The sequence below is a fragment of the Haplochromis burtoni genome, unplaced genomic scaffold, assembly GCF_018398535.1.
Source record: "Haplochromis burtoni strain Fernald_Lab_line unplaced genomic scaffold, NCSU_Asbu1 Contig_123, whole genome shotgun sequence".
Classification (NCBI taxonomy): Eukaryota; Metazoa; Chordata; class Actinopteri; order Cichliformes; family Cichlidae; genus Haplochromis; species Haplochromis burtoni.
The window spans coordinates 32,667-47,144 of NW_024582484.1; the positions used below are offsets into that span (position 1 = coordinate 32,667).

Below are 14,478 nucleotides of genomic sequence, written 5' to 3' on the forward strand. Positions count from 1 at the left end.
TTTTTTTTCCACATTCTGTCTCTCACAGTTGAAGTGTACCTCTGGTGCAAATTACTGACCTCTGTCATCATTTTAGGTGGGGGAACTTGCACAATCTGTGGCTGACTAAATACTTTTTTGCCCCACTGTATGTGAGCCATAGGTGGATGAGAGGGTGCAGTGGTGTGTCATGAGTTAGCTTTACCTAATATTAACACTTTTTACTATGTATCCAAATGTATCCATATATTATATCAGTTTAATACGCTCACAATCATATTAGCTTATAAGTGCTAAGTAACAGACTCAGTGTGTTTTAATTCCATTAAAATGCTCCAAAAGGCACAAACAGCTCATGAATATTGATTGGGACGGGCTTGGACACCCCTTGGTTTCCTTTGTCACTGCACAGATATAAGTAATCTCTGCATGCCCCAAGCCTGCCTTCTTCCTACTGTGCATGCCGCTGCAAGGTCTTCTCCAAGTAAGCGATGTGCATGCACCCAGCCATCCACGTGATGTAAAAGAAAGTGATTCATCAGACCAGGCTACCTTCTTCTTTTGCTCCATGCTTCAGTTCTGATGCTCACGTTTCCTCTGTGGGTGCTTTTGCTGGTGGACAAGGGTCAGCATATTCACCCTGACTGGTCTGTGGCTATTTAGCTCCATATGCAACAAAAACGTGATGCACTGTGCCTGACGCTCCACCTATCAGAACCAGCATTAACCTGTTTGGTAATTTGAGCTACAGCAGCTTGCCTGTTGGATCAGAATACCCAGGCTAGCCTTTGCTCTTCACGTGAATCAGTGAGCCTTGGCTGCCTGTTACTGGTTACCCTGTTACTGGTTACCGCTGACCACTTTTGATAGATTCTGACCCCTGCAGACCAAGAACACCCCACAAGAGCTACAGTTTTGAAGATGCTCTGACACAGTGCTCCAGCCCACACACTTTTCCTGCTTCTAACACAGGGGTGTAGAACTCCAGGCCTCGAGGGCCGGGATCCTGCAGGTTTTAGATGTGTCCTTGATCCAACACAGCTGATTGAAATGGCTAAATGACCTCCTCAACATGTCTTGAAGTTCTCCAGAGGCCTGGTAATGAACTAATCACTTGATTCAGGTGTGTTGACCCAGGATGATATCTAAAACATGGAGGCCACTGGACCCGGAGGCCTGGAGTTCCCCACCCCTGTTGTAACACATCCGATTTGAGGACAAAATGTTGACTTGTTCCTTAATCCATCCCACCAACTAACATGTGCCATGATGAAGACTTAATTAGTGTCATGAACTTCATTTGTCAGTCATCATCAGCCTGATTGGGATATATATATTCAGCACATACAGGATCATGGACACGTCTGTGGACGTGGAGTACAGTTACTGTTCTTTTGCACCAGTGTTAGCTAGTTTGTCATGAAGCTAACTTAAAAAGATTTATAGTTGTGCTTGTCCTTTCTGTCCAGGAGGATACTGCTGTGTATGTTTTAGGGTGGACAGACTACTGTCCCTAAATGCTGCTCATAGGAGACTGTAGGCTCTTTATAGCTTAATAACACAGAGATGACTACTGCTGTTAATGAAACCCATGACCTTAAACGACAAGAAGTTTATATTTCGTCACAGCAACACAAAAGAGTAATGTGAAAGTTGAACAGTTAGATGGCCATAAATTAGCAAATGAATATTATAAAAACTGCTTATTAAACAAACAAGCGTGTGTGTTTGTGTCTGTGTGTGTTTGTGTGTGTCTTATCGGTATCTTTAATCCACAATCCTAAGACTGTACTCCTGAAATCTCATTAGGTGGTTGTCCACCTGCAGCGATTGTCCAGCTCGTGCAGTCACGATTAGTGAGCGAAATCTAATCTTGTTTCTCTTCAGGTGAATCTGAGCTGTTTTCTCTCTGATTCACATCTTTGAGAACATTTAATTTGGGGGATTAATTTTGCTTGATAACAAAAACCTGTTAGTGTTGATTTTTCCCTCTGCTGGCTATGTAAACACAGCCGTATCCTTGAGATTTCATAAATCAATTTCCATTTTAAAATACTTGCTTTCATTGTTTATTTTACTGTTTACTTTATAGATCATCCAATTGGCTGCTGTTGTTTATTAATGCGCATTAATGCAACTGTGAAGTTGTGAGTAACAGGTACATCTGAAGCAACAGCAGAGACAGTGGGGATCAAACAGCAGACTTTATGGAAATGCTTCTGACAGTAAAACTGTCCAAACAATTTGAACTGACTGCACAACTGTGTGTTTGCAATTGAAAACATTTAATGTCTAACTTATGGTAATTTGTCCCAAGGCATGGATGCTAAAAATGGATTTAGTCTTGGCTGTGCCTCCATAGCTATTTACTTTGAAGATAAATATAAAGGAAACTCAATAGAGCTGAGGCGGTGTCCGCTCTAATGATTAAGGAGGATTTGAGTTGTGATGATGAAGAACATCTCTTTCAGTGCTGCAGTTAATCCTGGAATGTGTTAAAAGGAAATATTATATAGATCCACATTTATCAATGTACGTAAATGAGCACGGGCACTTTGGTGGTTGCAGACAGTCTGTAGTGTAGATTTGTGAATTAATATGTCCAATAAACTTTATTGCTAAGCTGCAAGTTATATATGAAGTTATTTTACAGTAATGGAGTTATATAATAAAGTTATAGCATTCTGAAGATGCGTTATGTTATTAAGTATACTGTTTTAAATAGATAAGCATTACTCCATTATCAGTATCACCTTTTATTTGATTCCTATTTGATTATCATTGCAGTTTTCATTGACTCCACGTTGAGAGTCGCCACCGTCACTAAGCAGCATATCAAAGACATTACAGTCATACAAATTAATTGCATGCTGCATGGTCAAATGTTTTTGTGCATGTTGGAAGAGGAGGCCAGCTGTAAGAGTCATTAACATAATGGGTGCATTTGGTGCTATCCCTAATTTATTTCAACTCCAGAGCGCTCCCTACTTGGTTTTGTAGTCTTTAAAACACACATTAATGATAAGACACATGTTAACCTCCTAAGACCCGAACTCTTCCATGGCATGCATTTTTAATATCTCTTTGATATTTGGTCACATTCCGGCCCGATGAATGTAAAACAAAGAATTATCAGATTTTTTTTTTTTTACCTTATTCTTGGTTTTAAGAAAAATAAGAGACACATATGAGGATATTTCGTTTAAAATTTTGATAGAACAGTGACAGTATAATCTCCTCATAAGTGGATATCAGGCCCTTGTAGAGCAAAATTCAGTATTTTGGTCTAAATAACCCAAAATGTGATGTCCACATATGTGGACACCAGGTCTTAGGAGGTTAAAGGTGTAATCCTTTAAAAAAGCTGGGTGCAGCTATTTTTGTTATGTGTTATGCACCATAACATAACAATAAATGAGCGTTCACAAAGAAAACTTAAACTCGCTCCTATGAAGGCTGTTTGCATGCTTACATTGCAGCATGCATGTAACAATGAAGCATTCCAGCTTCACTGAACAGGTTCTGCTCGCTGTTCCCATCTTAGCTGCTGGAAGCTTGTTTGATTAAAAGCAAAGAAGAACTTCTGTCAGAGAGTGACACTGTGTTGTTTCCACAATATTCTTTTCCTGCTTCGTGCTCTTACTCTGCTTGACTATGACCCCTTGTAACACATGCTGTAATAAGGTATTCCACTATATTCAGTTAAAAACTGAATCATTAAAGATTACATGGATTTTTGGCCTGGAGTTCGCCACCCTGCTCTACACACGGTGATCCCTGTCTCTTTCTCTAATGACAGGATACTTTTGCAAACAGACGGATCCCAGTGGTGAGGTGCAGTTTTCTACAATATCAGGTATCAGGTAACCAGATTAATATCAGCAGATTTCTCAGTTTTCGATTTTCTGACCACCATCATCCTGGACCCCACTGATCACTATCAGGAGCATCTACCTCAGCGGTCTCCAGTCCTCGAGGGCCGGTGTCCTGAAACTTTTTTGTGTCCCTGCTGCAACACACCTGAATAAAATTTGTAGGTCATTAGCAAGAGTATAGAACTTGACTGCATGCTGAAGCGTCAACCTCTAACCCTACTCAAGTACATTTAAATAAATGTAAGTTGTGACATGAGTAATGAGCTGCTGTAACATGAATCATATGGTTGAACTGCCACCTCAGCATGCAGTCAAATTCTATAGTTTAAGACCTGATCTACCTGAAGAACACAAGATGCTGTACTGGTGGATGATGTGTATAAAAGTGTATAAGTCTCACTGATGTGTGTAAAATAACCTTTTTGGTCAGTCATTTTTTTAAAGCTTCCCACATTTCTGTTGTTGAATCAACACCAGTGAATTATGTTAATGATCATGTACAAAGGCTTTATTAACTGCATCCGATTGTGAAAAGTGTTTATTTTAACCAATCATTCAGACACTTTATTCAAATTTCCCGTCAAGGTGTCATCAAACTGTACACAAAGGAAAGATGATCAGAAAGCAAACCTTTTATGAATAATGAAACGTGCAAAGGAAGGAAGAAAGCCACAAAACTAGAGATCCAAACAGGTATGAAAAACGAGTGGAGAACAAACTGAAAGAGAAGAGGTGTCCAAAGGTGAGAGGACACAAGAAGTCTGTGCTCGGGGTGAGTATTCTAGTATTTTATTTTGATACAGCTTGATAGCCAAGGAAGCTAGCTGATCTCATTAAGTGATATCTTCACCCAGTCACTTAGATGTGGTCACTTCTGGCAAAAACAACGTAGCATGACACTGAGCCCTAAAACAGGCTTTTACCAAACAGTGGGGGAGTCTCATAACCATGAAAGAGTTAAGCAAAGTGGATATATTTTAAACAAAGTATTTTTCATTTAGGCTATTTTTGTGCTCTTAATAAGCGCTAGTTTTATGTGACTGCAGCAGAGAATATGAAGAAGAGAAGTACGTGAGGCTAAGACTACAAAAATACAGACAAGAGCAGCTATTCCAGAGGGACATCGCCACGATGCTCACTGCTTTCCCTGCACTATATGGTGAGATGTAGCGATATAAAAAAGCTGAGGTGGCCCTGTGGGTCCTACTATGGTATGCTGTGACACGATTACCACGTGTTTCTAACACTATTATTTTTTCTTTTTTTAACTGTGTGTGAGGATACTGTGTCTTTACAGAGGAACATGACAGTTTTTCCTGTGTGGGTGGTATGCACCTCCATTTTATCCACACCTTAACCTCCGTAGGTGGCGGACCTGAAATGGGAACGGCTTCACTGACACTGTGACTAGTGTTGGAGACATTTTCCTGACAGTGTGTCAGCTGTTTGAGCTATCGGTTTCAGAGATGACGTGATGGGGCAGTGAGGAGAGTGATTGGTGCACAGGTAGAACTGTGTGTGTGTGTGTAAGAAAGAGAAAGTGTTTGGATGTGAAGGACTTTGTGTTTACATGGTTACAGTGTGTACTTGTGTGCATAAAGGTGTGCGTGTGCATCTTTGTGCATTTCTTATTATGTGCATTATTTCCTGGCTGGGGAGAATCTGTTTTGCAGCTCAGTCCATTTTTTGAAGGATTTAGATGCCCACCTATGGCATCCTGTTGTGTCTGATGCGTGTGTGTGTGTGTGTGTGTGTGTGTGTGTGTGTGTGTGTGTGTGTGTGTGTGTGTGTGTGAGTAATTGGATTATTTGGTTGGATAGGACAGCGTCTGTCATCTGGGAGGATCCTTACCGAGGCTGTGGCTGAAATTCATAAATTGTAAAGAGGGTGAATCACCTGGGATTGTACAATCATATTTCACAGACAAGCATGCACACACACATGTGCGCACACACACTCACACACACACACAGATACAAGCACGCATTAATTCACACTATCTTTTAGGTGCTTCAAGCTCAGAATGGCTGTCTGCATTTTCCCTTGCACCCATCACCACACACGGACACCCTTTTCTCTCTCACTTTCACATACATAACCACCAGTGATGGGAATAATGCCGTTACCTGTAACGGCTGGATACTAACTAGTAATCTGGGCGCTACAGCTTTAAGCAGCTACGCGCGCTCCCGCGGACGGTAATCACTGTCTGGTAGACGATCACTTTTTGGCAAAACACCTGGAGCTCAGGGAGCAAAACAATGGCATGAGTGCTGCTGTTTGACTGAGGAAGAATAAAGCAGTCGTGGTAAGCCAATCACATGACCACTTCAAGATGACAAAGCAACAAGGTGACATATACCAGCTTTTAAATTGTGTTGATAGGCCACGTAAAACCAGAGTCATGATAAACAATATATACGCGGCGTTTTTTCCTCAATAGTTTCGTCACGTTTCCTGTCTAAGGACAGCGCAGCGAGCACTCTCTGCTTATGAAAATAAACAAACAAAACAAAAAACAGCCCATTCGTGTTGGTGGAAAAATGCACCATGTCGACCAATCAAAAATGATATGGCAACATGACATTTGATTGTTTAGGAAGAGGGGGAAGATTTAGGAGTGACGGTGAGAGAGAGAGAGCAGAAAACGAGAGAGAGCGAGTTTTGAGATGTGAGAGTTGTGACGTTTAGTGTGTTTGGAATGTGTAGTTAATGTTGTGTCTTGTGTAGTTAGTGTGTAGTGTTGTGGATAGTTTTGTGTTGTGTGTGAGAACACTGAGGCGACGGCTGTCTCCAGGTAGAAACAGGAGTGATACACCTGCTGCTGTCAGACCTGCAGGTATCAGGCTGTGATGTTCTCCTTTATAGTGGACAGAAATATTTGGAGTGGCACAAATAATTTGTGTGGCATCTTATTGAAGAACAGCTGGTTGTTCTGTAAATAGTTTGAAATGGTTATTTAAAAAAATCAAGGTAAAAGGTAAATGGATGCAAATAACTTTGTCGTTTGCAAAACTTGTGCATAGGATTTTAAAATTGACAATTTATATTTACATTTAAAGTTATGAAATATGATCATTAAACATGTTTGTGGTTGTTACAGTAAAAGAACTTTTTCTACTCTGATTTTATTGTCTGCTTTTAGATCAATTGTGTTAATACAGTCCGTAAAAATGAAAACATGACTGTAAATTCAGACACGTGAGGTTGTGCTGAAAAGGATGATACCAAACGAGGCAAATAAATAGTTTTTAAAGGTAAAATGTGGAGGAAACATCAAAAGTAGTTAAAAATGGCCGATTATACCCTGGACCCCAGAGGGTTAAACGTTTTTTTAAGTAACGCAATAGTTACGTTTCAAGTAATTAATTAATTTTAGAATCTTGTAACTCAGTTACATTTTTGAAGAAGTAACTAGTAACTATAATTAATTACTTTTTCAAAGTAACTTGCCCAACACGGATAACCACAAGACTCCGTATTGTTTTCGTAATGGTTTTGGTAATTGTCTTGCTTGTGTCACTAACTTTGCACTGAAGCATCAATAGATCAAAAAGGAGCCAAACAAAGCCTTTACTGACCACTTGAGGCCGGTTCCTTAAATGAGTCACACCCTGTAAAGCCACTCAACATTAACAAGAAATATTTACAGCTTGGCAAGTAAAACTTCTGTATTTTATGACACTATTAAGGCCTAACGTTAGAGCCACGTCTGCTTTAATTGACAGGAGTGTCGACACAGGCATCTGTAACGGCTAGCTGTCTGCTAGCTGCGCCTCCACTAATTGGAGTCCAGCATCTTGACCACATTTGTTCTGTTGTTGTTTGGAGCATTTTAATGAAAATGGCTTAGTATGAGGAGAAGCCTCCAAGAAAACTGTGCTCCAGTGCTGACGAGTGGAATCCAAGTGTTTTATTAGTCTGTTAAACACACTGTTCCTTATAAGGGTTTTTTTCTCCTACACTCGAGCATATACAACATGTCTCATTCACAAAATGCTTTATATCTAACATTCACACTCCTGAATGCGACGGGTTCAGTTTCTCGCCCAAGGTTACTTTGGCATGCATTCTGCAGTCTGGAGCAGCAGGGACTACACCACCAACCTTGCAGTTAGCAGATGATCTGCTTTACGTCCTGCGCCACAGCCACTAATTGGCAGGTATGTGTGTCATTACACGTGTTACGGATGGATGCAGCATGCTACTCAAGCCTGCTAATGTTAGCTGGTGATTTAGCGCTCTGTCTTCTGAATGTTGTTTCTAAGATCAGCATGCCAGTTTTATAAAGTTATAAAGCAAAGTGCACAAAGCAATGAGTTCAGATTTTCTGTGCAGTTGAGGGTCAGGATATAATTAGAGTTTGTACGTTTTAAAAACCTTAAATTATGCTTGTAAGTAGAACTAGTCCTCAAACTAATTCTCCATGAAGCATAGCCAGTAGGGCTGTTCGATATAACGATATATATCGGATGTAGGGCAGGGCGATATGGCAAAAAATATTTATCACGATATAGATTTGAAAATTTGCGATAACGATATAATTGGCGCAAAACAAAATACAACTCTACAACTTCATTAGTGGAAAAAAAACCATCAATTTCTTTTTGTTTAAACAAGCAGCTGTTTATTTTAACGTGCATTACAACCACACAAAATTCAACAGTGGTTATCCTTTATATACATGGTTGTCCATAATCATGTACATCCACAAAACTTAAGAGGTGCAAAATCTGTCAAATAATAAGTCAAATAATAATATTGCACAAACTCTTGAGTAAAAACATACGGAGCCCCGCAGGGGACATGGGAGAAAAAAAAAAATAAGACGGACTTTTGCAAAAGTTTTAGCCGCATTCTTCGGACGCTGGCTCGAAGCCGACTGGGAGGTCAAGGCACGATGTGCCGGGAAAGCGGTGTTCCTCCCGGCTGTAGTAGGTCTCGACCTCCCGTTAAGTCAAGAATGCGGCTAAAACTTTTGCGGGATCTCGCAAAAGCTTTGCAAGATCCCGAGCTTGTTTTGCGAGATCTCACAAAAGTCCGTCTTAAGTTTTTTCTCTCCCATGTCCCCTGCGGGGCTCCGTAAAAACAAAACAAACAAAAACAGATAAATTATGCTACTGCTCCTGGAAGTTTTTCTACATTTCAAGTTTTAAGATTCTTTGTCAGAAACACTAACATGTTCACAGAGGCGGGCTTAAGGGAGGACCTTTGACAAGTTACAACATTTCCACCTGTGCTGAATGTATGAGGTGTTTCTGAAAAACCTGTGGCTGTGCTACCCTGGTGTGGGACAAGATGCTCTAGTTCACTCAGGACTTGAACTTTGATGGCTTCGCTTTCGCTCTCACTGAAATATTCTGTATGAAACCGTGGATCAAGGAAAGAAGCCATGTTAACAAGCCTCTCTGTGACACTGTCTTTGTAGCTTTTGTTCATGTAGTCAAGTATTGCTGTTTTGATGTCTTTGGTCAGCTCAGTGTCACCTTCTTTTACTTTTAACATGTCATTGTTAAACATCTGAAGAACAGGCTTAACACATGAAATGGTTACATACTCTTCAGAAAGCATCTGTAAACTATAGGAGTGGATTCAGTGCAGTGCTGACCGAGTCAAGCACTTCATTGTCTTGCCATGTCAACATGAGGTACCTTGTGGTTTTATCAGCAGCTAAAACCTGGTTTATAGCTTTTCCTTGTTCCAGCAGCTGTTGGATCATTCTCTGCTTTGAACCCCAACGAGTGCAACATTCAGTTATGAGTTTGTGTTCTGGTAGGCCCAGTTCCTTTTGGGCAGCCTGCAGAGCTCGCTGGCGCTTCCAGCTCTGGCCAAAAGCAGCAACAATCTTCTTTCCCACTCCAACTGCTCGTTCGATCCTTGGATCCTTCACACTTCTTTCTAAAAGACATACATTTAAAAGGAAACACAGTTCATTACTCAACAGCAATCAATCTCTCTCTCTCTCTCTCATATATATATGGAATAATCTTGCAGTACAACTACCCACATTCAGAGATTAATAACACAAACAGTATTATTACCATCATTTAAACTAATACAATAAGTTCTTAATCTGACGTTATAATTAACTTACCTATTGCAAATGTGCAGGCAATGTCCGAAGCATGAAAGTCTGGTCCAGTTGTTGAGTGCGACGGCTTTCACAATGTTGGCCTCGTTGTCTGTCGTCACACACACTTGTTTTTCCTCCTGAAGATTCCACGAGCTGAGGAACTCTTTTAAGACTCTGGCTATAGTTTCCCCAGTATGGTCCTCGGGGAAAAAACTTGTTTCGAGGCACTTGTTTTGTAGCTGCCAGTCTTTGTCCACGTAATGTATTGTGAGGCTCATGTAGGGGTCTGATGTTCGGCTTGACCACGTATCCGTGGTGGACGCAAAAAACTCCACCGAAGATAACGCATTTGACACCTCAGTACGGATCTCTTCATATAAAGCAGGCAAGGCGACTTTAGAGAAGTATTTCTTTGCGGGTAGCTTGTAGCGTGGATCAAACGTTTCAAGCATCTTTTTGAAACCTTCTCTTTCCACACTCTGAATTGGCATCATATCCCTGGCTAAACAATGTGTCACTGCATCAGTTATTTCCCCCCAGAGTTTGTTACTTTTGTCATAAGGCGTGCAGCGATTTAAAGCTACGTCGATTGTTTGTTGAGTCATCTTCTTTGGTCTCACCACCTCGCTAGTTGAAGCGCACAACTCTTCACGTGCTTTAATGGCTTTTTTGTACTCCAAGAAGTGCTTCTGCTTCAAATGATAAAATATGTTTGTAGTGTTTCCTCCCTTCGCCATGACGGCCCGCTTGCACGTTCTACAAAAAAATTGTGCTTTGGTGGGTATCTGATGGACGAAAACCAAACCACTTCCACACCACCAAAGTTGCACCGTTTTTACTGACCAATTCTGGTTCACCCGCTTCATTCAAAGATGCGCTTTCGTCCGCGTCATCCTCCATTTCCGCCATACTTTTTCTGCCATGTGCGTATGAAAACAAAGGCACTGCGCATGCGCATTTTGCCCACATTCTATCGCGATATTTCATTTTCCTATCGTTGCCGAACTTTATACCGGTATTACCGTGAACAGTATAATATGGCCCAGCCCTAATCGGATGACGATATAAAGACGTCTATCATTTCATTTTACGTTATCGTTTGTTTCGTGGTGTCGCAAAATAAACCTTTTACAGCAATATTTTTTCATCATTTAGATGGTCACTGTAGTGGCTATATTATTTAAAGTTCTCTCTTTCTCTTATATTTAATATAACCACACAACGGACGGACAAGCCCCTGTTTTTATGCGTTGTCGTTAGCAACAACCGTGGCAGAACCATCACGTGTCCGCTTGTTTATTTTCCACATAAACCTTTCACAATAAAGCTCAAGATCCTTTTGAGACTTTTCAAAATACACTTAATCACGAAAAAGAGTATGCAGAGTGTTTACGGATGAGAAGCAAAAAAAAGAGCCGTCAGGTGCTAAAAAATAAACCTTAGACTCAAACGTTAGAACAGGCTTTTCCCCGCAGCACGCCGTGTAATAAATACTCACAAAGAAAACGGCGGCCGTTACAACTTATGTCTAAAAATGTATCGTTTCATGCATCGGTTAAAACACTCGACTCCAGGTACACGACGCCCAGGTGGAAAAAATTTCTGTCGAGCTGCCCGAGATTCCCAGAATTTACAGAAAATGTAAAATTTTTGTGATGTATATCGTTATCGGGACGATAGCGGTCTTATATAAGGATATGAAAGGCTGCCAGATTTGGACTTAGCAGAACTGCCCAAAGACCGATAGCTCTTATTCAGCAGCTACACACAGTATCCACTGTGCTGGAGATGCTAAAACAAGAAGTGATGAGATGAAGGATGCTGTTTTGTTCGTGAAAAGAAAAAGATTCCAATTCATAAGAATTATCTTTGTTTAAATTTACTATTTACTACTTTTGTTTTTACTAACTTCTGAAAAGAGAAAGAGAGAATGGACTGGATTAGAAAGAAATGACAACCTAAGAGTCCATCAAAGGAGAGGAAAGGGAGACATAACTTGTGATGTAGCACAGAAACATAGCCAGGTGTTGCTGCTGCTTCGCTCTGTAGAACTAGACCCTCTAGCACCTCCCTGCTATGTGTGTGTGTGTGTGTTTGTGTGTGTGTGTGTGTGTGTGTGTCCGCCCATTCAGGCTTCTTCTAGCTCTGCTCATTACACTCTTAATGGAACAGAGACATCTGCTACATCTCTATTTCCCTCTTTTTCTCTGCATCGCTCTCTCTGTTTCCTTCTAAGCCATTTCTCGCTACCTTTCCACCCCTCCCTAGAAACTTATGAGGGAATAGTGTAAAGATAGAAGGTGAGTGGGAGTAGAAGGGAAGAAGAAGAAGGATGATGGTGCCAAATGTCCAAGAGGGACACTGATGAGAGGTGGAGAGAAAGGCAGGATACAGGAGGGAAGGATGGAGCGTGAGTAGAGGTGGAGACGAGCACAGGAGAAGTGCCAGCTCTCTGCCCCAGGCTGGGTAATAATGATGCTAATGAGTTAGATCAACACAAGGTTTGAGTGCCACAGATTAGGAGATTTTCTGGCCCGCGCTGCTACACTGTAAAAAATGGCACAATCATGTGGTGAGATTTTCCCCAGCCTCTGAAATACTTCTGCTTGTTTTTTTTTCCTTTTCTTTCAAAGTTAAAAAAGAAAAAAATAACTATTAATCTGTTAAACAATTTAGATTAACAATTTAATCTATTAATTAAACAAATCCAATCTTATTTCAAGGCACAATACACGGATGCATAATGTAGCATATATCTTTGTTGAGTCTTGAATAAAATAATATTAGCACTGGGTAGTTCCTGTGTACTAATGCAAAACAAAAGAATGAAAGCCTTCACTCTTGTGTAAAAACAAAACACCAACCCCAAAGCTGTAAGGCCAGCATCAATAAGCTCGGGCCCTACAGATATGAGACACTCCGTTTTTAAATACAACACATCTCCTTATCCAGATGTGCAGGCCAGAATAAAACTGCAGCTAGAATTCACTTTTTATATCCACCCAATCAAGCGTGTAGGACTTTAACAATGAGTGGGTGACAATGTTGTTATTGAACATGTTCTAAAAAATTCTGAAGTGCAGTTTGTTGAAAAACAACAATGCATCCAATTTAGTCACAGTATTACTCGGAGGCCATGTCAATGACTGTGCCAGCCAGGCTTGACAAACTTTGACAGATTGCAGCCCCAGTGCAGGAACTTTTAAGGGAAACTGTTTTTACTGTTTCTGCTTTCTGTGACAACTCTTTTCTTTAAAGGTGACTTTTTCACCTTGAAGTAGCTTTATTTATTTTCCTTATTGCTCTTTTTTGCAGAATGTATATTGGATGGGTGTGCGTCTCATACGTGTTTCCCCACACTTCCAAAAAACACTGTGTCATGTACGGCAGTATTATAGAACAATAGAGAGTATATAATGATGTTTGATTTATGAGATCCTTAACCTTATAGAGAATTGCCAGAGACTTTGATATTTTGCCTTTGATATGAGTAATGTGGGGAATCCAGGATAGTTTGTGATGTATTATCACACCAAGGAATTTTATTTCAGATACTCTAATTCAGTGTTATTACTGTCAGTTTACTGTTAGTAGAATACTGTATGTGCGATTCCCAAATATTAGGAATTTTGTTTTGCTCAGGTTCAATGTTAATTTATTGAGGTCAAACCAGGTCCTCAGATTATTTAATTCATTTTCTAGTTCTTTCAGAAGTTGTTCCAAGTTACTTCCACAGCACAGTAAGTTCGTATCATCGGCAAATAATATTATTTTCAAAGACTTTGAAATCTCATTAATATACAATATAAAAAGCAGCGGCCCAAAAACTGATCCTTGGGGAACCCCACACACAGGTTTCAGTTCTGACTTCATGGCATTTATTTGGGTAAATTGTTTATGGTTTTTAAGGTAACTGTTAACCCACGATAAGGCCACCCCTCTGACCCCATATGTACATGGTTTGTCTGTATCGAATGCTTTCTTTAAATCTAAAAGAACTCTGACAGCATATTTTTTGTTTTCAATAGCAGTTGTTACTGTATCTATAAACTCCATTAAGGCATGTGTTGTGGTCCTTTTGGGTCTAAATCCATACTGCTGTTCATATAGTACATAGTTTTTTATGATAAAGTCATTTAGTCTATTGTAAAATATTTTTTCCAGTATCTTAGAGAACTGCAGTAGTAGAGAGATGGGCCGATAGTTTGTGAGAAGATGTTTATCTCCAGCTTTATATATTGGAACTACCTTTGCAATTTTCATCTTATCAGGAAATAAACCACTTTGTAATGACAGATTACAAATGTAGGTAAATGGTTTCACAATAGAGACGTAAATGAAGTCAGTGACTGACTTCATTTACTGAGGTTATATTTATTGGGATTTTATTTCCTGATGTTCGTATGTGTCCTACGTGTTTCAGTCGCCAATTCTGAATTATAACTAACATTAAAAACATGTTTAAGGAGGAGAGAGAGCAAATAAATCAGATTAACAGCTATCTTTGGGTTTTTGTTAAATAATCAGTGTGACCTGTGTATAAATGCATAA

At 40.1% G+C, this 14,478-nt stretch overlaps 1 protein-coding gene across 1 annotated transcript; it reads right to left on the minus strand.

Annotated features, from left to right (window-relative positions):
* Positions 1–9,437: 9,437 nt before the first annotated feature.
* Positions 9,438–10,830, minus strand: LOC121815051 (E3 SUMO-protein ligase ZBED1-like). The gene is made up of 2 exons (XM_042223907.1): positions 9,949–10,830; positions 9,438–9,752 (listed from the first exon to the last, which is right to left on the minus strand). The coding sequence occupies exons 1-2, from the start codon at positions 10,791–10,793 to the stop codon at positions 9,605–9,607; spliced, it is 993 nt and encodes a 330-aa protein (XP_042079841.1). The 5' UTR covers positions 10,794–10,830; the 3' UTR covers positions 9,438–9,604.
* Positions 10,831–14,478: the final 3,648 nt, after the last annotated feature.